General features: G+C 41.0%; 1 protein-coding gene across 1 annotated transcript in view; it reads right to left on the reverse strand.

Moving 5' to 3' along the window:
* Nucleotides 1-25,567, reverse strand: part of LOC100439777 (aromatase) — a 35,588-nt gene extending 10,021 nt beyond the window's left edge. Inside the window, exons 1-5 of the mRNA XM_054531471.1 lie at nucleotides 24,678-25,567; nucleotides 18,757-18,907; nucleotides 9,673-9,827; nucleotides 4,266-4,442; nucleotides 434-548 (exon numbers count right to left, since the gene is read on the reverse strand). Of these exons, the coding sequence (XP_054387446.1) occupies nucleotides 434-548; nucleotides 4,266-4,442; nucleotides 9,673-9,827; nucleotides 18,757-18,907; nucleotides 24,678-24,822 (743 nt within the window). The 5' untranslated portion in view covers nucleotides 24,823-25,567. The remainder of the gene's footprint in view (nucleotides 1-433; nucleotides 549-4,265; nucleotides 4,443-9,672; nucleotides 9,828-18,756; nucleotides 18,908-24,677) is intronic.
* Nucleotides 25,568-26,777: the final 1,210 nt, after the last annotated feature.

The following is a 26,777-nucleotide window of genomic DNA, read 5'->3' on the forward strand; positions in this document are numbered from 1 at the left end:
ACTATTGTCAGTTCTTACAAGTCGAATTATGTTAAATTCATTCAAAAACAACACAACTATAAATTGATTCTATGGTTCCAGTTTTTTAGTTGTGCAAAGATAATTTTGACAGATATGAATGACAGGATCAGTCAACCCTTCTCTTCAACTCAAAATACACTAGTGTCCTAGTTCCCAAGTTGAAGCTCCCAGACCACACACTCAGCCCCCTTGCCGAGAAGCTGCCCAGCCAAAGGCTTCATTTACTCTCTGGTCTGGCCAAACGCAGCCAAATTGCTGTAAAAAGTGTTTCATCAGCAACTTAATCAACAGCTCCCTTGTGGGCTCTAGAGAGCAGAAAAGTTACCTGAGAGGCCAACAAAAACAGCAAAGACACAAGGGAAAAAAACCAATCCAATTGTACTCATAAATCTTCCAAAGTTGTATTACTTACACAGACTTCTCATACTTTTTGTATAGCCAAGAAATCTTAAAGAAGATGTCTGGTTTGATGAGGAGAGCTTGCCATGCATCAAAATAACCTTGGATTTTAACCACGATAGCACTTTCTGTAGGAAAAAAAAACACACACACAAGAAAGAGCAGTTGAGCAAAATGTGAGCCTAAGAAGGTTGCTCTGCGCAGAAAACATTCCCTGCAGATTCTCCTAACAGTCTGGGGTTCTAAGCCAAGCAAGATTCCATCTTCAGTAGGAGTTTTAGCCACGTGAATACCACTAGACAAACCAAGCACTGATTTGTTCTCCTTGCCATCCAAATTGGCCTACTTAACCAGTGAGTTGCCAGTTTTCAAGTTTGTGTTTTCAAGTTTTCAGCCTAGAATTTCACATATTCTCCTTGGGCTGAGCTTCCAATTAGCTCCTGTTTCTCTGGACAAATGGAGCTAGTAATTATGGCTGTTATGGCCTTCACTCTGGTACCTGAGAGTGTAAAAAGCAGAGCCTGTTAGGTGGCTAACAACCACATTTTAACTTCATTTGGTGCTGGGTAAGCAGAGCCATGAAGTGGACAGTTTATCTGGATTATACACTTAATAGCTTCTAATCATGTTCTCATGGTGCTTTATTCATTTTTCCCCCATAACACTCATCACGTAGCTTTCATAGTTATTTATATTCAGTCCAGAGTGTAGAATTCATCTTGTGTTCTTTAATGCCTTGTCCTAAGCCTCACATACAATCAGCTCTTAATAAATGCTCTTTAATTAAATTGAATACTAGAGGAAATAAACCCTTACTTTTTCAAATTATACCAGATAATATAGAAAAGGGAAGAGAACAGACATTTATTTCCAACTGCTAAATACCAGTCACCATGCTAGGCGCTTTGTGAAAGAGATTTTTAATTTAATCTTCATATTCTTGCCATGGGCGTTGTGGTGTCATCCTTTTGCAGTTGAAGAAATTGCAATTCATAGAAATTCAGAAGCTTGCCCAAAACCATACAGCCAGTGTGGCTGACAGGCAGGCCCTGAGGCTGGAGCTGCTTCTGTCTGACCTCAGGACCATGTCCTTTTCTCTTTCTTGCACTGGGTCCCTTAGGCAAATTGAGAGTTTAACAAGGACCCCTGGGAAAACGATTGTGTAACTCCGTGGGTTGCACAGGTTTGCCAGCATCACAGTCTGCATCCAAAAATGAATGGAGAGATTTACAATTCCTTTTATATGATCCTTCCTAATGAGGCTAGAGGGGGACCTGGAAGCCTAGACTTTTAAAATACACGCCTGTTTCACTTTAGAAGTGATGTCTGTAGAACAGGCACCCTGGGAGTGGCATCCCTGCCTGAAAAGACATCAGGTGAGAAAGTGTGACTAAAACTTCTTCAAGTGATTGCGGGCTCCCATCCAAATGGCCCTCAGATGAAGTGTCTCCAGCTCTTGTATGGAGTAGTTGGAGTAGGGGAGATGTGGCAATAGGGAGGGCTTATAGCTTGTCTATGTGCCTAAGTGTGGTATACCAGGTAGCATGTGTTCCAGTTCAGCTGGTTGGGGCAAGTGTTAAAAGTACGCATTGTTCCTCCGCCTGGAGTGTTCTTCCCTCATATCTGCCCGTGGCTTGTGGCCTCACTAAATTCGAACTATGGTCAAATGTCTTCCCTGCAGAGGCCTTTTCTAACCACCCTCTCCATGACATTTGTGCCCACACCCACTGTTGCCCTCCTTCACTTCCTGTCCTCTTGCCGTGCTTCATTTTTCCTTCAAGGCACTTATTATTGCCTAATAGTTTATTAGATATTTATTTCTTTTCCTGTCCATATCACTCACTGGAATGTAAGCCCCTTGAAGGCAAGAATTTTATCTGTCTCGCTCACTGTCATGTCCCCAGAACCTAGAACAGTGCCTGGCATAAAATAGGCAATCAATAAATGTTTGATGAATGAATGTATGAATCAATGAACACTGGTGTAAGTTAATTCAGGAAAAGTCACATTGAGTTGTACATACTAATGCCAACAGTAGAATGGAATTAATACAAATGATTAATTTTCTATTGATAAATAATAGATATAAATATTTAGGGGTACCTGTAATATTTTGATAGATTTGTATAATGTGTAATAACCAAATCAGGGTAATGAGGATATTCATCACCTTAAACATTTATGTTTTCTTTATGCTGAGAACATTCAAATTTTCTCTACTAGCTACTTGGTTGTACATAGATTATTATTTATTTTCTTCACTACACTGATTTATTGAACTCTAGGTCTTGTTTCTTCTATCTACCTGTATTTTTGTACCCATTAATCAACTTCTCTTCATCTCTTCTCTCCCCACTACCCTTCCCATCTTCTGGTAACCACCAAACTACTCAAATGATTAATGTTTGTTTTTTGGTGGTGGTAGAGTTGCACGCACATTTTTTTTTTTTTTTATCAGTAGAGTGATTTGGGGGGATTTATAGGTTTTTAGGGTATATTCACTACTAGGGTTACAAAATGTATGAAGTCACAATATGAGTTATGGATTTAAGAATCTTGTTTAATAATAATAATAAATTCTGTTCCTCTTGAGGCAATATAAGGCCAATGCTTATGGATAAGAAGTAAAAACAAAACAAATTCTATTATTCAAGGGCATAATAAGCATTATGCCAACTGTATAAATATTTAGTGGTAAATAATGTTCTAAAAGACACCTGAATGGGCTTGTGAATTTTTCTTTGTGTACATGTATTAGGACCTTTTGCACAGACTACTAAAATGGAGACAAAAACATTCTTTAAGAGTAATACATAATATAAATGACTTTAAGAAGAAAACAAAAAAGGTGTATCAGAAAGAATGCCAATTCTTTAATTCCTATACTTTCCAGGTTAGTGTGTGGATAAAGGTCACAATGGCAATAAAAAATGTAACCCATAGAAAACAATGTAAAACAATTAGGTACAAGTCCAGTGAATTCCATTCCTGTCAGGTGTTTGATCATTAGGTTAAAAAGTTATCAAAGAATTCAAGGACTTTTGAACAATAGCACAACTTTTCAAGGACTTTTGCACAATGGCACAATGGCACAACTGCTGAAATATTGGCAGTTGTACTCAAGTTGCAAATTGGTTTAATCCTGCCAAAATAAAATCAAGTTCTAAGAGTTTGACATGAGCATGCACATGTTTTAATATTCATTTCTGTATCATAGTGAGGAAAGTAGCCTTATGAGTGAGACATCTTGTTAAGGTTATAAATAATAAATGGCAAACATGTATATACAGCAATTTTTAATACTGTTTGGCACACATTAGATACTACGTTAATGGCAGCTAATATCGTCATTTCCATCAGCATCAGTATCACCAGCAATATTGGCATTTTTATCATATAGGCACAATGTTTTCATGTTTAGTAGCTTTGAGGGAGGAGTGTGTGTATATATGTGTGTGTATATATGCATATATGTATATATATATCATGCCCAAAAGAACAATTGGAAATGGTTAAATATATAAAGTTGATTGGTGGTAGGATATGTTAATAACCAAATGAACTAATCACATTTGTTAAGTTTCAACTGTGGGTAGAATTCTATTTCCTAGAGTAATGAGGAAAGATACAAAAGGCTAGTAGATGCTGGCCTCTATTTTATGGAAATTTATATTTTATAAGTGAACAAAGCAGAAACACTAGGGAAAAAAATGAGGAGTACTTAGAAATGTTTAAACAAGAGCAATGTAGACAACGGCATGTGATTCCTTTGGTCTGCTATCCCTCCTAGCTCCTTGTTCAATAAAGGACAGATGGTCAAGATGCGAGAGTGAAAATTTCAGTACCGTCCAAAGGGATCCTCAAGAAGAGCATGTTAGAGGTGTCCAGCATGACACGACGCAGAAGGGTCAACACGTCCACGTAGCCTGATTCATTGGTCACCTCCTCCAACCTGTCCAGATGTGTTTTGAGGGATTCAGCACAGACTGTGACCATGCGAACAAGGCCAGGGCCCGACAGAGCTGCAGAGTACACATCAGAGAATCAGCCATCACGGACTCCAGGGCACACACACAATCATGCCATTTTGGCTTTTTATGTTGGAGCTTAATTGTCCACAATTTTTAATTTAATAATTGGGTGGAAGTTTTCATAATCTTTTCTTATGCTTTTCTGTGGTCTCCTAATTTTCCACAAGCATGTACTATCCTATGGTTAAGAATGAATAAATGGAAGGAGATAGGGACAAATATCATTTTAAACAAACTATTAAAATTAAACTATTTTTCATGCTCTAGCCAGCCATTTATGAGATTGCAAATGAAACATTTAGTACTTGTGGTCATAAATCACAAATCAGTGATTTTTTCATATTTATTGCATACATTTCCCTCCAAAGATGATTTGGATTTGCCTAGGGTCATATTTATTTTGTGTTTCAACAGGTTGCAGGATATTATTGGAAAACTGGTCAAATTGGATCCTAACTATTTGATCTAAGGTGCTTCCTGTTTAAGTGTAAAAGGCTAGTTGTAAAAATCCCCCAAAGTGCCCTTCTCTTAATTTTGATTTCTCTTCAAACTACTTCCAGGTTTATTTTACTCAACCAATGGCATGACAGCTAAGCAATTCCTTGCTTGCTTACCGGTCTTCCCTCACTGAACTGAAAGCTCTTTAAGGACAGTTACAGCCGCTCATTAGCATTGCACTTCAAGCTGATGGTCCATGGGGGCCTTCACACATATTTTTTCAATAGACGAATGAATGAATGAATGAAAATAGAGTAAAGTGGCTCTGATCTCACTCTTGCCCTGTTCCTGACTATCTGAGCAGTGGCTGGTGGGTCCTGATGGTAGGTGGCCTACACAGGAGGGTTTAACCCTTAAAGTGCCCCTTTCTCTCTTTGTGTTATGTTTCTTTAAGCTTCTTTTAGGAGTAATCTCTTTTTAAGTCTTTTATTATTCAGGTTTGCTGTTAATGTCAGAGTCTTTGAAATGAGATGAAAAATATTGGGAAACTTTGTAGACGTAACTCCAGAAGAAGACTATCCTCTCTCTCTTTCTCTTGCTCTCTCTCTTACACACACACACACACACACACACACACACACACGCACACTGGGTTAAGCTGCGGAATCCCCATGCCTAAAGGTATACTTTGCAAATAAGGAAGGAGGCCTGAGGACTGGTCCTAGACTTTTGAGATTTCCATACATCTTGGAAGGAAGATTGAGGAAGGAGCAGGCTTTCTGACCATAGGAAGGACTTGGCAGATGTGAAAGGCCAGGATGTTGTTCTCTGGGTGACTGCCACTTCAGCAAGCAGGACAAATGACTCAACCCTTTGTGTGGAAGGGTTGGCTTAGAATGTCACTTGTGGTTTTCTTCCAGGCCGATGCATGATTTGCCTCTGTGTTTAAAGAGCTTGAAGCCACATGCCAAACTTATGGGCAAAAATGTAATAACATTGCTTATAGGCAGTGGTATGATGTAGATATGATTTAATTTTTAAAATGTGCTAAAAAATATTGACTCTATCTAGTCAAAAGAAAATTGGGCAAGCAATCAGCAAATACCATCAATATGGACACATTTCTTGGCAGTTTTGGGAAACACATGCTATTTCTTCACCCCTCGCCCCCACCCTTGCCTACCTTCCAAGATGGGTCATTGCCTAAGTTGCACTTAACTATTTCTCTACAGACTTCACCCAGTAAGTCAATACTTTCATTAATGTTACTGATTTAGATACTAAAACTTGTGCCAAACTTTCTACTGTATCAGGAAAACCAACAGGGAGTCTAACTCTAAAAGGAGATTCACTGAAAAATGCTTAGGACCCTCATTGATTATAGAAATGTCAGACACCACAGTGAACTTTCCAATAAGCAATTATCCCCCTATTGCTTGAGATTATGAATTTGGGTCCAGTTATGTAGCACTTTTTGTAGAAACCCTGATCTTCCCTATAGAAGGCTATCTAAAAAAAAAATCACAAAGATGTTTTGCTTAATTTCCAAGTACTATAGGGTCTACTACTGTAGGGTCTGCCCTTTTGACATCTCTTGAAACCACAGCCTCCCCTCCACTCTTCCTGCATCACTGCAGTAGCTCCTAAATGTTCTCACTGCTCACAATCCTGCTTCCTTCCAATTAGTCATTCTCTCTGCTACCAGAGGGATTTTTATAAAATACAAATATGTTTATGTTATTCTGCTTAAAATCTTTAGTGATTCTCCATAGTTTTTGAGATAAGCTCAATTCCTTGCCTTAACTGAGAGGTCTTTGGTGATCTGGTCCTGCCCTCCCCTTGGCCACGTCCATGAATGTATCTGCACCAGGCACAAGGTCTTACTGACAGGGCCCTGGATGCATCATGTCTGTCTATTCGTCTGTGCCTTTGGTTATCCTGTTCTTTACTCCTAGAATGTTTGTGTTTTGTTTTCTTAATTAGCTTCTACCTTCATTTAAAACTCATTATAAGCATCCATTCCTCTGAAAAGTCTCCCCTGCCCCTCAGTGTGCTTTAGATGGCCTGTTCATCTGTACTTGGCATCACTCTGGGCACACCGCCAGCATTACCATCACCTAGAGTAGTATTTGGTGATGTGCTGGGCTGCCCCTTCCTAATTCAAACCTCCCTCCCCCATTATAAGTTCCTGGAGGGCAGGAACCACATCTTGTTTGTCATTGTATCTTGGTACCTAGTTCAATGATGAGAACGGTGGGGTGTTAAACAAATGGATGAACTTAGAGATTCTTTTAATTAGCTCTTGCATGTCAGGGTAGAGGATATCGGTATGTGAAAGTTAACTACTACTAAATACTAGTTCACATATTCTTAATACACCTGAGCCAAATGAAAAAGTCAAATGTACATTTCTATGGGATCTTATAGCATTATTTCATTTGTTCTTCACAATAGCCCTAGAGTGCAAGTTTCATAACATTTATCACCTTTTGTGGATAGGGGAACTGAAACTCAGAAAGGCGAAGTGACTTGCCTAAGGTCAAATAGGTAGCAGGTGGCAGTGCTGGGACTCAAACCCACAACCTGTAATACTAAGTCCTATACTTTTTCCATTAATTCATTCCATAGTTTTATAAGGTATAAGGAGATATATCTCCCCCAACATGAGTGATAGGCAGAATAATAGCACCCTAAATTTGTCCGGGTCATAATCCTCAGAACCTACTAACATGTTACTTTACATGAAAAGGGGGACTTAGCAGATATGACTAAGGTTAAGGACCTTGAGATGGGGTGGGCCAAACCTAATCAGGAGTTCTTAAAGGCAAAGATTATAGGCTCACGTCTGTGATCCCAGTACTTTGGGAGGCTGAGGTGGGCAAATCACGAGGTCAGGAGATCAAGACCATCCTGGCTGACACGGTGAAACCCCATCTCTACTAAAAATACAAAAAATTAACTGGGCGTCGTGGTGGACACCTGTAATCCCAGCTACTCGGGAGGCTGAGACAGGAGAATGGTGTGAACCCGGGAGGTGGAGCTTGCAGTGAGCCAAGATGGGACCACTGCCCTCCAGCCTGGGTGACAGAGCAAGACTCTGCCTCAGAAAAAAAAAAAAAAAAAAAAAAAGCAAAGAACCTTTCCAAGCCGAGGTCAAAGCCAGAGAGAGATGGGATGACAGAAATTGGGTCAGAGAGATGTAATGTGCAAAGGACTCAACCCACTGTTGATGGCTTTGAAGCTGGAAGAAAGGGCCACAAGCCAAGGAATGTGGCTGGCCTCTAGAGCTGGAAAAGACAAAGAAAGAGAGTCTCTCCTGGAGCCCCCAGAAAGGCACATAGCCTTGCCTATGCCTTGGTTTTCAGCTCATTGAGATCCATGTCAGACTTTTGATCTACAGAACTGTGAGATAAATGTGTTCTTTTAAGGCACTTAGTTTGTGGAAATTTGTTACAGCAGCAATAGGAAAGTGATACACTGGGGTCTACAGCAAGAGTTGTGCTGAGTCCTGGTGAGGGAGGGCAGCTCTGAAGGCTGGGCTCAACACCCAGTGGGCAAAGGTACTGGCATAGCTCTCCCCATCTTAGCAGGCACACGGAAGGTGGCTACCTAGGTTCACAGCACGGGCTGCTGGAGGGAAGGCTGTGAATAGACAGGGCCAGACCTAAAATCATCTAGCCCCAGATTCCACCACTGACAAGGTTTCCAGGGTATGATTATCTTTCTTGATGCTTGATAGTAATGTCAAGGGTTAGTCATGTGTATTCCCCAACAGTTTCATTTCCAGCCTGTTGAGGTAAAGGGGGAAAATCACTGGATAAGGAGGCTTGCAACTGGGTCTCAGCTCATCCATTACCCCCTATTTTGCCTGGGTGAAAATCATAACTTCGATGGAACTTTATTTCCTCCACTGTTAAAATCAGAGGCTAAATGACAGATATGGTCCCTCTCAGTTCTAAAATTATCTAATTTCATTCACAAATTGCTTCCTGCTAAATCATCTGGGCTGTCAGTCAAGCACTCAGCAAACACATTGTTTGGCCATGTTTAAATCAAACATATGGGTGACATGCTAAATTCTTAACTGAAATGACTCTAAAGATATAGCTTCATCTCTTCTTTTGCCTATAAAATTGCTTTGCACATCAATAAGAAGAAAAGAATTTGTGGTGATTAAGCAATATAGGCTTCAGGGCTATATTCCGGGCTATCATTTACGAAGGTTTGGACCTTGGGCAAGTTACTTAACCTCATTTTCTGTGAATTGTAGGTGATAACAACATTTACCACATGGGGCTGCCATTCAAGTGTTTAGAACAATGGCTACTACAGAGTAAAGGTATAATGAATGTTAGCTCTTCCTCCTTTATTGCAGTAGAATTCAAAATATGATTTCAGACTGGGCATGATACCTCATGCCTGTAATCCCAGCACTTTGGGAGGCCAAGGCGGGTCAATCGTTTGACTCTGTGAGTTTGAGCCCAGCCTGGTCTCAAATGTGGCGAAACCCCATCACTACAAAAAATACAAAAATTAGCCAGGCATGGTGGTGCACACCTGTAGTCCCAGCTACTCGCGAGGCTGAGGTGGGAGAATCACTTGAGCCTGGGAGGCAGAGGTTACAGTGAGCCAAGGTCGTGCCACTTCACTCCCGCCTGGGTGATAGAGTCAGACCCTGTCTCAATAAATAAACAAATAAGTAAATAAAATATTTTAAAAATATGATTTCAAAAAAGGCATGTTCACAGACAAAAAAGAAGATTGTAGCTAAGTACCTGCTTACCTTTCATAAAGAAGGGTCGAGTTGTTTTCCAGAGATCTGGATTGTTGTTAAATATGATGCCTTTCTCATGCATACCGATGCACTGCAGCCCAAGTTTGCTGCCGAATCGAGAGCTGTAATGATTGTGCTTCATTATGTGGAACATACTTGAGGACCTGAAAAGAAAGGAAACCTTGGTGTCAATTTTTCAGGGTCAGGAGAACTCCTGGTGGTACATTTTGACTAGGAGGTAGCTCTCTTAGCAAATGCATGTTGCTCCAAATGCAATGTGCATGATTTCTAGTATTCAGGTTGAATAAGCACTTCTGTTAGCATGAGGACGTCCTTCTCCAGTTGAATCATTTCTACCTACTGACTCCCTGTTTCAACATCACCAAAGATAGAAAACACACACACATACCCACATGCCATTCCTTATTTCTCTTTCTTTTCTAACCTCACCAAAATACTACCCACTACTGGAGTCAGAGCTGCAAGGCTGTTAAGAAGCTGAACCCTCCATACCACCAGAGCCAGAAGAACCTCCAGCCTCCCAGGTATCATCCAGCCTCACTCCACAAAGTGCTACCCACTACAAGAGTGAACCACAGAACTGGAAGTTTGTGGAATTACTAAAGTCTTGTTTTCCTATTTTGGAACCAGCAGTTTTGCCTAGTACCATCCAACTCCAGTCTGTAACCAGGCCTGCCCCCTCCAAGTATCAGTCAGGGCTTGAAAAACATCTCCTTGGGCACTTCTTCTAGCCCTGAGGTTGGCCAGCGCCTGGCTGGGCTGGTATGCAAAGTTCACTGTGGTAGTAAAGGAAGCTATTTTGGGGCTCTGCATTCCATCACGACTCATCAAAGTCTCCAGGGTCACAGAGTTCTCCCACGACACAGGATGTGATGAGTCATAAGATAGGGCAATTTGCATGATGCTCAATTATGCAAATTCAAGATGCATTAGATGTCATTGGTATTATCTTGATTTTAGATGTTGTTGTTACTTTCTTGGTGAACTTAATATTTATACAAAATTTCATGTATTAATTGCAACTTTGGTCCTCCCTCTCCTCTTGTCTCTGGAAATTTTGTTTCACAACTGCAAATTCTCCTACTGTGGAGGTTTTCAGAACTCATAACCCTCAAAGATAGGAAGTGGTTACTATAATATCTGCAACTGGTTCTCAGACAGGTTGGAGAGACTCTTGCTCCTCCATCTCCTAGTTGACACTTGGCTCCTAAAAGGATACCTTTACCTTAGTGAGGGTGTTCAGTTAATGCCTATTGAAATACATTCCCAGAGGACTCTAGATCAAAAAAGCACTGCTCTGGTTCAATGTATTAGGTTGTGGGCTAAGTATTAATCCAGCTCTCACATCTGCAATGTGTTCCATAGTCCTATTTAAGCTTTAAAAGTAAGCCCCTGAAATAATGGTAGTGTCAAGAAATTAGAACAGGATTATTATTATATAATAATATGTAATATATAAGGCATGGTAGTGTGTTTCTGTAGTCCCAACTACTTGGGGGGCTGAGGCAGTAGGATAGCTCGAGCCCTGGAAGTTGAGGCTGCAGTGAGCCATGATCATGCCACTGCACTCCAACCTGGGTGACAGAGCAAGATCCTATCTCAAAAAAAAAAAAAAAAAGCAGGGTTATTATATAAATAACTTATTTACTTGATATTTATTTCAGGAAAAATCACCTATTTTCAAATAAAAACACTATTAAATATTCTCTTGATCTGATTCCAGATAATATTCATCAAATAATCCTAAGTTTTGGACATGTTTGCCTCTCCCTAGCAAAAATAAATAAATAAATAAATAAATAAATAAATAAATAAATAAAAATCCAGATGCTTCCGTTTGTATTCTGGGGAATTACTTTGTCTGACATTTCAAATTTTGTCATATATAGAAAAATTATGCTATAGGAAGGAATGAAATTCTTACTAATTAAAATATTTGAAAACTCTAGCTTTACTTACCTTCCCCTCCATCATTCTATAATTAAAGCAGAAATTAAGTAATTTATATATTCTTTATTCACAAACTCATATTTAAAAATTTTAAGCACTTAAAGGACAAACACTATTTTTCTGCTCTGACCCTGGGGCTTTTGCACACTGCATTAATCATATTGGCCTGTCCATTTCATTTAAGATCTTGCTAATCAGTTTTAAAAAGAGAGTAAGAAACTCCAAACATAAAACAAACCCAATGAAATATTTGCTAGTTATTAGTAATAAAGAGCCAACCTTTAAAATTCTTGTGTCCTTTAGGGGGCACCAACATCTCAGCTATTTTGAATCCAAAGCTCAGGCTTGTCAGGGACAATTCTAATCAGGCAGATGTGATAAAGCAAGGGATGTGTGACTGGCCACAGATGAGCAATTTAAAACAAGGTCACTTACTGAAAGTAGGCTGGATTTGTCTAATCAGAGTAAATCAGAAAAGTGAAGAGAAGGTCAGTAATGAACTAAGGACCCCAGCCCAGAGCTCCTCCTGGCAGTCAAGACAGGCCTGGCTCTGGCTTGTGGGCCGGCCTGCAATACTGCCAGAGGCAAGTGTTACACTGATTATTTGGGAGAGTGAGGATTTCTTAGCACTGAGGAGAGTCCAGCTGAGTCCCCAACCTCAGCAGGGACAGTGCACAGTGTTGGGTGTCTGGTCACTAGGGTTATTATCCCTCATTAAGCATGACTGAAGATAAAAGACATGTTCAAAGATGGCAAATCTATTGTCTGTTCAAAATGAAAAGTAGTCAGGGAGTAAGCTCTTAGGTGATGAGAAGAAAGCCACCTGAGTTCTGGGATTAAACAATTCACACACTTGTGGGTAGATTCAACAGTGATGAGGAGGCAATTAATGGAATAATTGGTGCCTTTTTTTGTTTGTTTTTTGAGACAGAGTCTCACTCTATCGCCCAGGCTGGAGTGCAGTGGCGCAATCTCAGCTAATTGCAAACTCCACCTCCCAGGTTCAAGCTATTCTTGTGCCACAGCCCCCTGAGTAGCTGGGATTACAGGCACCCGCCACTAAACCCGGCTAATTTTTTGTGCATTTTTAGTAGAGGCAGGGTTTCACCATGTTGGCCAGGCTGGTCTCAAACTCCTGACTTCAAGTAATACACCCACCTTCACCTCCCAAAGTGCTGGCATTACAGGTGTGAGCCACCGCGCCCGGCTGGTGATAAACATTTAAAAACACTTGCCTCATGTAGATCTGTTCCATCAATCCTATCACCTTTTCACTGTCCTTCACTTCTCTAATATCCTAACTTACCCAGCTTAAATTCTAGGTGACTACAAGAGATAAACAATCTTTATAACAGAGGAATCTTACCATAACCACCTAACCAAGTGATCAAATTTAACATCAGTGTTAGTGGGACAACCTGTTACTCATCTTCTGATGTGATGTGATATGAAGTTCCTAGTACTACTGAAGTGTTATTGCAAAAATGTGCAACCTTAATCTAATTGAGCCTTTACACCCAATTTTCAGTTTATAAGAAATACAGAGAATAGATGAATATAGTTAATGACACCCTGATGAAACAGTGAGAGAAATTCAGAATGTGGGATATCTTATAGCTGACCTAGTCTCTTCAAAAGGTCAATGTCATAGGGGGAAAAGTGTGGCGGGGGGATGGCTCTTTCAATTTTCCTACTCATTTGATAATTTTCTTAATAGAAAGTTGGGAAAAAATTACTGTCAATCATTAAAATTAAAATACCCTTCCCTGAATCCTCAACTCCCTTGACCCTCTTCTTAATTTGTCATGGTTGTCTGGTAAGACCACACTATAGCTAAATCCAACTCTTAGCTTATTCTGTGCTTGCACCTGGTGGTTGAAGTGGGCTGGGAAAAAAAGAAAAACCACATATATGCACACATGTGTGTGCATGTGTGTGCGTTAGCACATACGTGCCTGCTGTCAGGTCTCGGTTAAATTCAAGTGGGCCCTTAGTGTCGCTGGCAATGCTACTGCATGTCCCCAGCCCATTCACTCTCTCACTCTTCTAGATGACTATTATATTCTCCCTACTCAGCCCCAGCTGAAGACTTTATTTCCAATTTTCCCAAGAAAGTGGAATCAACTACAAGAGAATCTCCACAAGCCCCAACGACCCAGACCTGTGCCCGTATATTCCACCTTCCCTCCTATTACTATGGAAATTCCATGTCACTATTCAAGGCCAACCCATCCACTTGTCCCCAGGGACCTCTTCACATCTCACCTAGCACACTCTTTCTCTTCCATCAACAATCATTTGATTTTCCTCCATAACTGACCAGTCCCCCTACAACTCACATGCTGTAATTTCTCCTATTTTAAAAATCAAAATTCCTTTGCCCGCACATCTCACTCATCTACTGTCCCATCTCCTGCCTTCTTTATAACTCCTTGGAAGACTTGTCTACACTTGCTGCCTCTGATTCTTCTCCCCCGATTCTCTTCTCTGGTCAGAATTTTGCCCCCACTAGTCCATTGAAACTGCTCTTGTCAAGGTCACCTGTGACCTCCCTGTTGCTAAATGCAGTACTGAAATCTCCATGCATTCCCTTGCCCCATCAGTGGTATTTGACATGGTTCACAATTTTCTACTCCCTGATATGGATTCTTCACATGGTTTTCAGACATTACACTTTCCTGGTTTTCTCTTCTCGGTGTAGCTGCTCCTTCTCAGTCTCTGTTGCTAGTTTCTGACCTATTTACACTAGAGGGTCTCAAGGTTTAGTCCTCTCTACTCAATCATCCCACGCGGATGTCAACTGGGCATGTCAAATCTAACATGTCTAGAATGGAACCCTAATCTCTCCCCTTCCCAACTTGCTCCACCTATCTCAGGACACGATGTCCCCATTCAATGCAAAACTGGCAGCACTTTGACTCTTTTTTTTTTTTCTCTCACACCGTACATCCAATCTGTCAGCAAGTCTGTTGGCTTTGCCTTCAAAATATGTCCAGAATTTCCCCTCATCTCTTATCACCTCTACTGCTACCACCTGGACCAGCCACCATCACCTCTTGCCTAACTGGTCTCTCTGTCCCCATCCCTGGTCCTCTTGCACCTATTCTCAACAGAGCAGCCAGAATGATTCTGCTGAAACAAAAATGAGTCATATGTGTCAGTCCTCTGCTCAAATTCTTCAGTGGCTTCCTTTCTTGCAGGGGGTAAAAGCCGGAATTGTTACAATGGCCTGCAAGGCCTGATGTGATTTGGTACCCTATTGCCTCTTTCATCTCCTGTATTCTTCCACTCAGGCTCTCGCCTTAGAATATTGGCACTTGCTGTTCCTTCTGTCTAGAATGCTTTTCCGCCAGGTCTCTGCATGGGCTACTTGCTCATTTCCTTTAGGTCTTTACTTAAATGCTGTCTTCTCAGTGAGGGCTGCCTGAACCACCTATTTACAATCACACCTTCATCTCTACAACTGGTCCTCCCCCGTCCTCCTTCCCTATTCTTTTTCTATGTAACACCTATCTGCCTGATAATAGTGTGACCAACTATCCTGGTTTGCCCGGGACTATGCCAGTTTCAGCACTGAAAGTCCCACATCCTGGGAAAGGCCCTGGTTCCAGGCAAACTGAAACAATTGGTCACTCTACTGATACACTATATATTTTACTTGTTTATTGTTGACCTAGTGACGACATATTGCTCCATGAGGTAAAGGAATTTTGGCTGGTTTGTCCACTGCTGTATTCCCAGAGTTTAGAACAACACCTGCTGCTATACATAGTAAGTTTTCAATAAATATTTAATGGATGAAGAGCCAATAATGACTATTACAACTTAGAATCATTCAGTGCTTAGTATATAATAAATTCTCAGTAAATGTATATTCACAGAATAAATGAAGGAAGCCCCTGTAAATGATGTGTAAATTTGCACATCATTAAGACAGATGTAAAAATATAACCCTAATTGGTATGTTAATTGCTAACAGATATGCAAATATAACCCAAATTAGCATGCTAATTGCTAATTTCCCTTTATGAGTGCTACATAAATTTTTTTTTGTATTCATGACAAAAACTGATCTAGGAACATGTAATGGACATATAGTGTCATACGCAGCACTTACAGACCCTCAATAATTTAGAGTACAGCTGCCTGGGTAGCTGCCTGGGGGAACGGTGCACACGTCATCTACAGCTCACCAGATGGACCGTGCCTCCACGCCCCTAGTAGCACAGGCAGCATCTCAGCAGCGCACATGCCTGACTTCTCCCCTGAAGTTCTGCAGCCCCCACTACTTTGGGACGAAGCTGGTTGGAAAAGTTGGACTATAATTTCTACACAGTTTTAATGACTACAGACCTCAAACTTTTCAAAAGAAAAAAAAATCTGGCAAACTATTCAAATAAAAATAAAAATCTTTCTGAGGTCCAATGGGGTCTTTTCAAGAGGTACGGGGAGTGCTGGAAGGGACTTGAAGAGCAGGCAAGGAAAGGAGATGGGGACAAACATGTCCTATTCCCGCGGGGAGCTCAGCCTTTAACAACAAAATTGAACTGCTCTGAGGCAATTAAAGAGAACACAAAGACTCCAACAAGTGAAAAGCCTGAGAGGACAGGAAAAGGAAAGAACTGGGAGAGCTGGGGGTAGTGTGGGTGGGTTGTGGCTGCATCTCAGTGTGCACCAGCACCTGAGTCGGTTGGGGTTGTTGGAGTCAGTTTCCTAATTAAGACTAGCGGAGTTTCCTAATTAAGATGCCACCCCCACTGTAATGAGCAAGCACTTCAGTAATTTGGGAATTCACGGAGTTTTTCTGGAGATTTAAGAATCTAGCATCGAAATATCTAGTATCTCAGAATGATTTCTGTCCTGGTACTCTGGTCCTTTCTCAAGTCTATCATTCTTTACTCCAGTTCTAGTCTTATACCTCTACCACCTTAGCATAAGACAAAACCAATCCTGCATTGTTGTTTCCCCTAACCCCGGGGAGAGGCCCTCCTGCCCCAGGAGCTTCCTCCTCCACCCCTCTCTAGATGGAATGTTCTCAAACTCCCAGGGGAGTATTAAACACCACTGATGCCTGAGTCCTACCCCCAGAGGTTCTGATCTAAAAGTGGGGGTGTGGCCTGGGCAGTGGGGCTTTGAAAAGCTCCCTGGGTGACTCTAAGGTACAGCTAGGGTGAGAGGCACAGCACTGTGCTAGATCTTGGGCAGCAGGTAGATATCCTTTTAGATAAATATCCTGGGGGTCACTTCACCTGTCTGCTGAGGGAAAGAGGTGATGGGGAAGGCAGACCCTGGGCTGGGGAGAGCTGGAAGGCTGTGCGGGGAAATGAAAAAGCAGCAGCATATGTCCCTACCCCCAAACCCAAACACCAGTGCTTCCAGGATATTTGTGAGACCATAGCCAGTTGTAAAAGTGACTCAAGTACTGATTTTCAAAATGAGAACATATCAAGAACGTATCATAGTCACTTAAATTTGGCTGACTAGAGCATAATAGACCAGGAGAATTAAAATAAAAAAGTAATTATGATCTAGTTCTTAGAGCAGTGGTTCTCAAACTCAAGTGTGCAGCAGAATCACCTGCAGACTTTGTTAAAACACGGATTGCGGGTCCTACCCCAGACTGTCTCATTTAGTAGGCCAGGGTGGGGCCCAAGAACATGCATTGCTAACAAGTTCCCAGGCTTGTTGATGCTGCTCGTTGAAGGACCACACTTTGAAAACTACTGCGTTAGAGTACTTCACAATGAACCCAATGAAATGATGTTTCCACCTGAAGCCATTTCTGTTTAGTTGGGTGAGGTCTGCCTCAGCTACTCTTAAAAGTGCTACAACACAAAACTGAATGAAACAAACAAACAAAAATCCCAGGCCAAAAAAATTCTTTTTGGATAGTTTGAAATATTTGGAAGTATTAAAATAATACCGATTTCTCCCTTGCTCCCTTCTTTCAATATCTGCTTCAAATATTTGGGCTTTGAGGATACCGTGGTATTTTATGAGATGATGTATGTAATCTTGACCTGAAAAAATTATGTAGTTTCTAGAAAAGCTTCACTTACTTTTGAGCTATAGTCTTTGTATCTGAATGAATAATTCTAACAAATTGGTAAAACACCCTGGTCAGCTTTAGTTTGTGGGTAAAGCTCTATCAGGGATTACGAATATAAAAATGCGTTGAGACAATGTTTGCAGATAGCTTTGCTAAAAGTCTACTAAAGCTGGCTGAAAGTCTAGGAAAATACGCCGTCTTTGAAATTCTCCATTTTCTAAGATCAATAAACAAGAAAACAAGTATTTCACCAAACTAGTTCTTTATAGTCAATCCCTATTTAGTTAACCATAGAGCTAATTCAATCCGCTAGTTATCCACAAAATATAATAATGCAGAGAGGGAGGACACTATTTTTTTAAATGGGTAATATTGTTCCTGATTTATGTAAGATCACTCCACCGGGATACAGGCATAAAGTCATAAATGGGAGAGCAGCATGTGAATTACTTCTTTTTCTACTGTCTTGTTCTTTTATTTTCTTTTTTCTTTACTTTAATCAGATTCAGCCAAGGTCGGCTTACCATCTGCTCTTTTAGAGGTGCTCAATTGCTTGGCAGGAGAATAAATTAGCAAATTGCTAATCAGATACCTCTGCCTCAGGTTTGTTTTATTTTTTAAAAGACAGGGTCTTGCTCTGTCACCCAGACTATAGTGCAGTGATGTCTCGGGTTTTATTTTCTTTGTTTGTTTGGCTTGGTTCTTTTTAATGTTTATTTGTGGTTAAGACCAAAAAACTTGGGAAAGCAGAAAAGATAACACCTCTCCCTAAAGTATGTTTTGTCAAAATCAAATTATCTGGCTTCTAAGTTTCCACATTCACTGCTCACAGAGATTGTAAATAATTTCCCAACTTTCCAGAGTTAGTTATTTATGTACTGCTGGCTTAAATTCAAGCAAAACCCAATTATTCTGTTTGCAATGTTAGATTTCTGGGGATTGCTCACTTCATTTCAGTGGTAAAAATATAGCGTTAGAAACAAAGACATCAAGATTCAAAATAAAGTTGTCTTAAGTGGAGAAAACTCCAGCCTCGATTTAAAAAGTATGTCTTCGATTATGAACAGACTCACTTGCTGATAATGAGTGTTTCCTCTCCAGAGATCCAGACTCGCATGAATTCTCCATACACCCGGTTGTAGTAGTTGCAGGCACTGCCGATCCCCATCCACAGGAATCTGCCATGGGAGATGAGGGGTCCAATTCCCATGCAGTAGCCAGGACCTAGGACAGGCATCAGAGCATAAGCAACATCTTAGCCACACCAAAAATTGCAACTGCTTTGTGTTACTCCTGTTTTTGTTCTTTTGTAGCTAAGTGTTCTTTACATGTGATGTATATCTGTGAATCACGAATAAAGTGATTTGAAACAAAACAAAAGCCTCACGCTTAACATGAGGCTCTTCACCCCTCCGTGAGTAAAAAGGAGTTCAGTATCCACGCCACTCTAGTTTTATTTGGTCTCAATCATTTCAGTCTGAATGAACTGGGGTGTGTGTGCTAATTTCTTCCCAGGTTAACTGGTATCAGTGAGTTTCTAATACAAGTCAATTGGTGCGTTTGGTAGCAAACATGGAAACGCTGATGAGTGACAAGCCGGCAGATCTGTTTGGTGCCTAGTTTTTTCTGGAAACTTTTGGTTTGAGTGCCCAGTTGACAGAATGGGTGGGTTAAAACTGGTCTGTAGTTTTGTAGGACATCTTTCAACTGAAAGAAACAAGATCTACAAGGAGAATGTCCAATCCAAGAATATCTATTTCTTTTATTCCCCTCAAAAAAGACTCCGTTTAAGAAAAGGCTCTTAAGCTAAATCTCATTAGGCAAAATAAAGCTAAGAGTTGAGGAGTCAGGCAATGGGTCTTTGAGCTCTAGACTGGAGTTTGAGTCTTATGATCTGGTTTTAGCCCAGAGTAGTGGCTGCTTACAACCTTGCTTATGCAGAGGATGGCAGAATTGTACAGAACATGCATCCAGGGAACAACTGGGGAATTTGATGCTGCTTATATTGGAGAACAACCTTGGTAGCTTGATTTTACTGGTGGTGGTAAAAAGTTAGATGAAAAAATTTTAGAATGTTTTCAGGAGTTGACAAGTAGCAGTTTTTCTAAATCTTTCTCCTTTAATTCCATTCTGCCAGTGAAATCACTGTGAAGCCAAAACATGCCTAACTATGTGAGACAGCATTCTCACCTTATGGGCAAATGTTGTGTAATAATATACATAGTGTAAGCTTTTGCTTGAATCATCTGAATTGGATGTTTAGTCCCAAACACAGCAAACAGTGTTTAGTCTTTTACTTTGCAATAGCTGAGTTAATATGAGCAAGACTGTCAGCTCTTTTTTCCCTTTAAATAAAAGATCTTTGCTAATACCTATAGAATGAAAATATGGTCTAAGGTTATTAATCTTGTGATTATTTTAGTAACACTACATTATACAGTAGATGACTGACTTTGTATTAAAATAATTTCATTAAGCTCTTTAAAAGATTTCCACAGCAGATTTGATTGAATATGTATTTCCTTAAACTGTCATTAGATACATTAACCTTTAATCAATTAATATATGCATAATATAATACCTCACTGGATATTTATAGCTTGGCACATTGTAGATGCTCAACAAATGTTTCCTGAATAAATTTTAAAAATTAATTAGGCATGTGTATCTAATATAAAGGATGAAGTTTTAAATGCCATCCTTTTTTTTGAGACAGAGTCTCGCTCTGTTGCCCAGGCTGTAGTGCAGGAGCATGATCTCAGCTCACTGCAGCCTCCGCCTCCCGCCTCCCGGCGGAGCGATTCTTCTGCCTCAGCCTCCCGAGTAGCTGGGATTACAGGCTTGTGCCACCACACACAGCCCACAATGTAAAAATCTTAATATTTGGAACCTGCCATTCAAATGTAAGCTATGACACAGGAGAGATGTATCTACTGAAAAAGGGAGATAGAACCTTGTGCTTAGATTGAGAACCTGAGTGTTCTAACCAGAAGAGAACCAGAGTTTTGAGTCCTTAGTGATCAACTGTATATCAGCGTAATTCATCCAACAAACAATTACTGGTATAGATACTACAGGTATAGACACTAGCTCCAAATTAGGGACTGGAGATGTTATAAGTATAATGGTCCCCATCAGAGTCTAGGGGCAAGAGAGGAGAGTATGTGAAAAATAATTACAAAATAAAAGAATGTTAACACAGTGTGACCTTTTCATTTACGTGTATATCTTAGGCCTTCCACTCACCCTCCAGCTGGAGAGAAGAATGCTGGAGGAAGGTAGAAACTTTGGCAAAATATTAGGGAAATATTCTGGTTGTATCCACATTAAGCTGATCATTGCTTCTCAGATTTGGGCATGCTTATCTAGGCTAGGCATGCAGTGATTGTGGGAGCCTCTTTCACACCCTAAAGAAGCAGTGAATACTTTCCTGCGTTTTTGTACAGAGACAGCCTCCTTGGAGCCAACAGCTGGGACCTCTCCCCAGCTGTCCTAATCAACAAGCTGTTGCTTTCCACGCCTTACAGATGTACACCATTGAGAAACCTGTGTGCACATATACATTCAGAACAGCCCTGTTCACAATAGCCCCAAACTAAAGACACCTCAAGTGTCCCTCAACAGTGGAACTGGCAATTAAACCATGAGATATTTATATAACTCAATAACCTATGGCAATGAAAATGAACTACACCTGCATGCCGCGATGTGGATGGATCTTAGAAACATACTATTGAGCAAAAGAAGCAAGATAGAAGAACACATAATGTATGAATTGACTGCTAAAACGTTTAAAACAAGGCAAAATTAACCTGTATTCTCTGGGATGTGAAATTACATGGTAAAATGATAAAAAAAAAAAAAAAAAGCAAGGGAGTGACTGTCACAAAATCAAAGACAGTGTTTTGCTCTGGAGTGAGGGATAGAGAGTGATTGCAAAGGCACACGAGGAGCTTCTGGAACAAGGGTAACATCCGCTTTGTCAGGCTGCATCGTGACGGCAAATTTGTCACCGCACTGTGCAGTTTTCTGTGAAATATTGACAAGAAAAAGAGGAATGTCAGTTGCCATGCTTTCTTTCCCCCTGGTTCTCTGCTCTGGGATGTGGTACCCAGGGCAGAGCATGGCATCTGGAGGGAGAGGACCGTTGTTTAGAGCTGGGGATGGCTATATGTCCTGGGGGAAGGGAGAGCAGCCAGTGCCAGGTGACTGTGAGTCCTGACCCAGATCAGTGGTCTGGGAGCAATTTTTCAGAACTGAAGCTTCCAACCCCGCCCCCCCGCCCCCCACCGGCCACTCCCCCTCCTCCGTAGGAACGACCCTTTCCTCAGGACTTTCATAGCCCCTACCTGGCACTAAGTCAACCACCTATGTGTGTGCCCCTGACTGTCTTTACTACTTTTATATAATCCCCTCGGGGCAGAAACCACATCTCTTTAATCTTTTCACACATCCTCCTGCCCCTAAGCTGGAAAACAGGGCAGCCTGTTTATTTAGCAGTAAATACGGCTAGAAGAAGCTTAGATATTAGCCCCAGTTTCTCACTTACTAGTTGTGTGACTCTTTGAGTCTGAGTTTTGCCATCTACAAAACAGACACAAACACACCAACCTCACCAGAGAAAATGGGCATGAAACTGCTTTGTAAGTTATAACTCACTTAAGGGCTTTAAATCATTATAAGTCCCTCCAGCTTTCACTGGTCCTGAGCTTTCCTGACTCTGTGCTTCCCCTAAACCTTTAAAACCAAGAACCTAGAGAGCCACTGATTAAAGGGAGCTGGCAGGAACTCAGCAGTGCTGATCAGCAAAAACCACCCCAAACAAGGCCAATTTTCTTATCTTCCCTCCCCCAGCCAAAAACCATAGGATCTCACAGTCTATGCTACTAGTGGATTCTAACTAGACCTTCTGCTTTCAAAGGGAAAGTGTGAAACTAGAAACTACCTGTCTAGCAAAATGATCATCAATCTGGGCTTTAGGACTTTCTGGTGGTCCCCCTACATTCCCACTTTCTGTCCAGCTGGGGAGGTGACAAGCCATTTCCCTTCTCTGGGCTTTAACCCTTCACTTGTAAAACGACGAGTTTGAACTCCATGGCTTCTCATGCTTGTCATAGCGTTTTGTCTGGGCAAGGCAGATCAACTCCCTGGGTCTCAGTTTCCCTTTCTGTCAAATGAAGGAGTTAGGATCATATTTGTGGCTCTCAACCTTGGCTGCTCATAAAAAATCAGGAAGGGAGATTTTTTTAAAAATAGCAACCCCAAACTAGCTGAGCTCCTACCTCAGACAGTGCTGAGAATCACTGTGCTACTTGATCTGACTGTCAGTAGATGCAGCATGATGGCCCTGGCCCAGAAATGGTGGACAGAGTGAAGTGCTGCCTGCTCTCCCACTGATCCAGAGCTTCAGGGCTGCTGGTTCTCAGGCTTGTCCTAACAGGCTGACCTCCTTGGTCAAGGGTCCAAGGAAATTCCACCAGCGCTGATTAACATAAGCATCTGGGGGGACTTTTTAAAAATGCATGTTTCTAGGCCTGAAGAGTCTGAGTCAAAAAGTCAGGAGCAGAGTCCAGGAACAGAAATGTTAACAAGCTCCTACTTGCTGGGTGTTCTCACATAGATTTAAAAGCTTGAGAACCAGTGGCTTACTGGATGGGCAATGATGCATGGGCAGTGCTGGACTCTCCTGGCCTGATTGTCTGCTAACACAGACAAATTGGAATTTAGCACCTGGGCCTATGAAGGGAAGAAGAGGAAAAAAAGGTTTCCACCCCCACCACTTACTCACCCCACCCCGACCATTCACTGACCCTGACCTAGAAGCCGCTTTGGGAGAGGAGAAATCCAGTGAGGAAGGGCTACACTGGGAAAGAGAGTTCAAGTTGAAGACCATGAAACAGTTGTCCCTTAGCTCTGAGACTCCTTTCTCTAGAGTTGATCCTGTCAGGGAGCAGAGAACAAAATTAACTCAATGTTCCTTTAAACTGGGCATTAAAGTAATCTAAAATATCAGGCTGAATCATGCAGAGAGACAGGCAATTATCTGGAATGTTAAAAAGAATCCAGACACAGAGCATTTTGTGCCAGCCCCGTGCTCCCACTTCTGATCCTACTGAGACGAGGCCCACCACACTTACCAGTGTGTAACTATGCTCTTAAAGTCTCATTGGATATCTTATGGAATTGCGAACAGATGTGTCTGCAATGAAGCATTTTCACTGAAACCTAAAGAAGCAGTCTGAAATTTCAAGTCATTCTGAATTAATCTGATATCTGATCATTGCAGCTTTAAGGGTGGAAGGGTGGGGTTTTCTATTGGGATTATCTGGATAATTATATTATTCTCTACTTTTGATCGACCCACAGATGTTGTTGAAGATTCTCTCGGGGTGTGATGTTCCAAGAGCACTGGAGTGGTCCCCATTTTTCTCCCACTACCAGGCTCCCATAAGGGTCAAATGGGATCCAGATAGTGGGAGAAAAATGGGGACCACTGTCACCACATTCCCAAGAATCAGAGAAAATGATGAGTGGAATAAAGAGAAGGGATAAATACAAGACAAAGAGGGGGCATGGAGGAAGCAAAGTGAAAGGGAGAAGAAAAGCAGTGAAGAAGGTGTTACAGAGACATTTTCACCTTCAGAGCAAAATTGCAATCTATTTTTTAAAAGTTAACCAGAAAACCCTGGAATGTTACTTTACTCCACCCCATCTTGAGCTTGTTTTAAAGGGTACTTGTGCCAAGTCTACTTTACGAAAGCACAGCGCAGAGTGGAAGGGTTTATCTAAGATATTTTTTAAGTGCTTTCATTTAAAATGTGCAGATAATTGGTCTGAAAATTTTCTCCCAAGTCCTCATTTGCTAACACAGCCATAGTCTTCAGAGATCTTTCCAGGTTTGCTGTTTGTCCTTTTGCAAAATTTTCTTTACCATCATGGACCAAAATCCCAAGTAAATAATCTCCTTAGATACAGAAATAAATGACTGACTTGCCTGGTATTGAGGATGTGCCCTCATAATTCCACACCAAGAGAAAAAGGCCAGTGAGGAGCAGGATTGGCATGGTGGCAGCAGGCATGGCTTCAGGCACGATGCTGGTGATGTTATAATGCATTGGGTTCAGCATTTCCAAAACCATCTTGTGTTCCTTGACCTCAGAGGGGGCAATTTAGAGTCCTGTGGAAATCAAAGGGACAGAAAACTTACAGAATCCCCTAAAAGGTTCATCTATAGCTCCTGTTGCTTCAGAGGGTGCTGTACAGTACAGATTCACTTACTGTTTTATAATGTGATCAGACATTTAGGCAAGACTAATTTATGGTTACAAGTCAAAACAAGGAAGCCCAAGAAAGATCTTTTGGCTTGAATTGCAGCATTTCTGACCTTGGTAGAGTCTCAGGTTCCTTTAGACGCTTGGTCTGATAGAACCTTATCATCTTGCCCTTGACTGGGTAGAGTGACGTGCATTTCCAATTGAAAGCCAAATTTCTTGCCAAATTATAAGAAAATAAAGCTCATTCCAGAGGTGGAGTCATTTTGTGACTTCATCAGCAGGTTTTGTTTAGGCAGTCTTCTTCCCTTGAAGCCAAATCAATTTAAAAACAAAAAGAGCAATCCCCCAACTCCCCTTTTTGACCAAAATGACTTTTTTGATCAAAATAGTAGTTTCTACAGTAAGAACACATTTCTTGGGCATCGTTGAGGTCTTCTCAGAGCCTTCTATCAGTTTGTCTATTGAATTCAAAGTGACTCAACTCAGGCCATCTCTAGTGACTTTAATGAAGATCTAAAATCTCTTGTACCATGGGCCGGATTAAACAGTGTCCCTAGGGACTGGCCAACGGTAGTGTGGAAAAAAAGATTTGCAGAGGAAGAATAAGGGAGAAGAGAAAGAAAGGAATGGGGAAGGAGGAAGAAAGAGAGAACAGGCAGAATAGGATGCCACCAGCAATAAGCTCAGGTGCCACTCAGGAACCTCATTCGAAGAGCAGCTAACATCCTGTGCAAGACAATCAATTTACAGTCTGATGTGCTGGTTCTGCTGTGTTTTTCAACATGCCGTTGAATCTGTCTTTTCAGCCAGGTTTTGTAATCCCTTTACTCTCAGAACAGAGTTTCAGGGATGGTAGGTAGTCTGTAGCTGAAGAGGTGTAGGTTGAACAAACTTGTATAGTGAGGAAAGAGTGAGTCATCATTAAATGCATTTTCAGTGGCAGATGACATACTCCAAGGTTTGCCTTTACTTAGATAGGGCCTAGAGTTTCTGGGAGTTGCAATGGCTCTCAGTCAGACTTGGGCTGGGTTTCACCTGTAATAAAATTCTAGATTCACAGCCAGGGCTTCTAATTGGATATCGGGGGCTCTGTGGATTCCCTGAAACACTGCATAAAATATTGTATCGGCTCATGTGCACATTCTAGTGGAGAAAGGCCATAACTTTCATCAGATTCTTAAGGAGTATGTCATTATATTTCTCCTTTGATCTATATGCGATCTTAAAGTCCAAAGACTGATTTCTGTCAACTACAAAATTTTTACAACATAGTTGAATTTATCCAGTTGCTTCATCATTTTATGTTATTCTACCATTTAAATAATCATTAATGCTTGAGTGCAGGGCACTGAAAATGCACTGGAAAAGTTCTTTGAGATTCTCTCCTGAAAGCACATTGTGCTTATGTTGAACAGTTTTGTGGTTGTTTTTTTTTAATATATATAAGTTGAAACTAAAAAGTCAGCCTTGTGTCTGTTATCATCTGGTTCCTTTGTTGATGACAAGCTATTTTTAACAGGCTGAGGTTTTAAATTTCTAGAGTGGAATTTGACATCATTCTGAGTAAGTTCTATGTGACTTTCTGACAGTTGGGACCCTCGAAGTTTCGATTTATATTGATGAAACCTGAAACCATTGTTCAAAGCATAAATGAGGAAAGTGGTTGTGACAAAAAGGATGAAGATGTCCCACAGGAAGTGATCCCAGCAAAAAACTTCACATTATAGGAACTTTCAGAGGTATTTCACAACATTGAAAGCAAAGAGATAAGATGTTGCAAGCTGATGCAAATTTATAAAGGACTATGGCAATTCACTGGC

The sequence above is a fragment of the Pongo abelii genome, chromosome 16 (genome assembly GCF_028885655.2).
Source record: "Pongo abelii isolate AG06213 chromosome 16, NHGRI_mPonAbe1-v2.0_pri, whole genome shotgun sequence".
NCBI lineage: Eukaryota > Metazoa > Chordata > Mammalia > Primates > Hominidae > Pongo > Pongo abelii.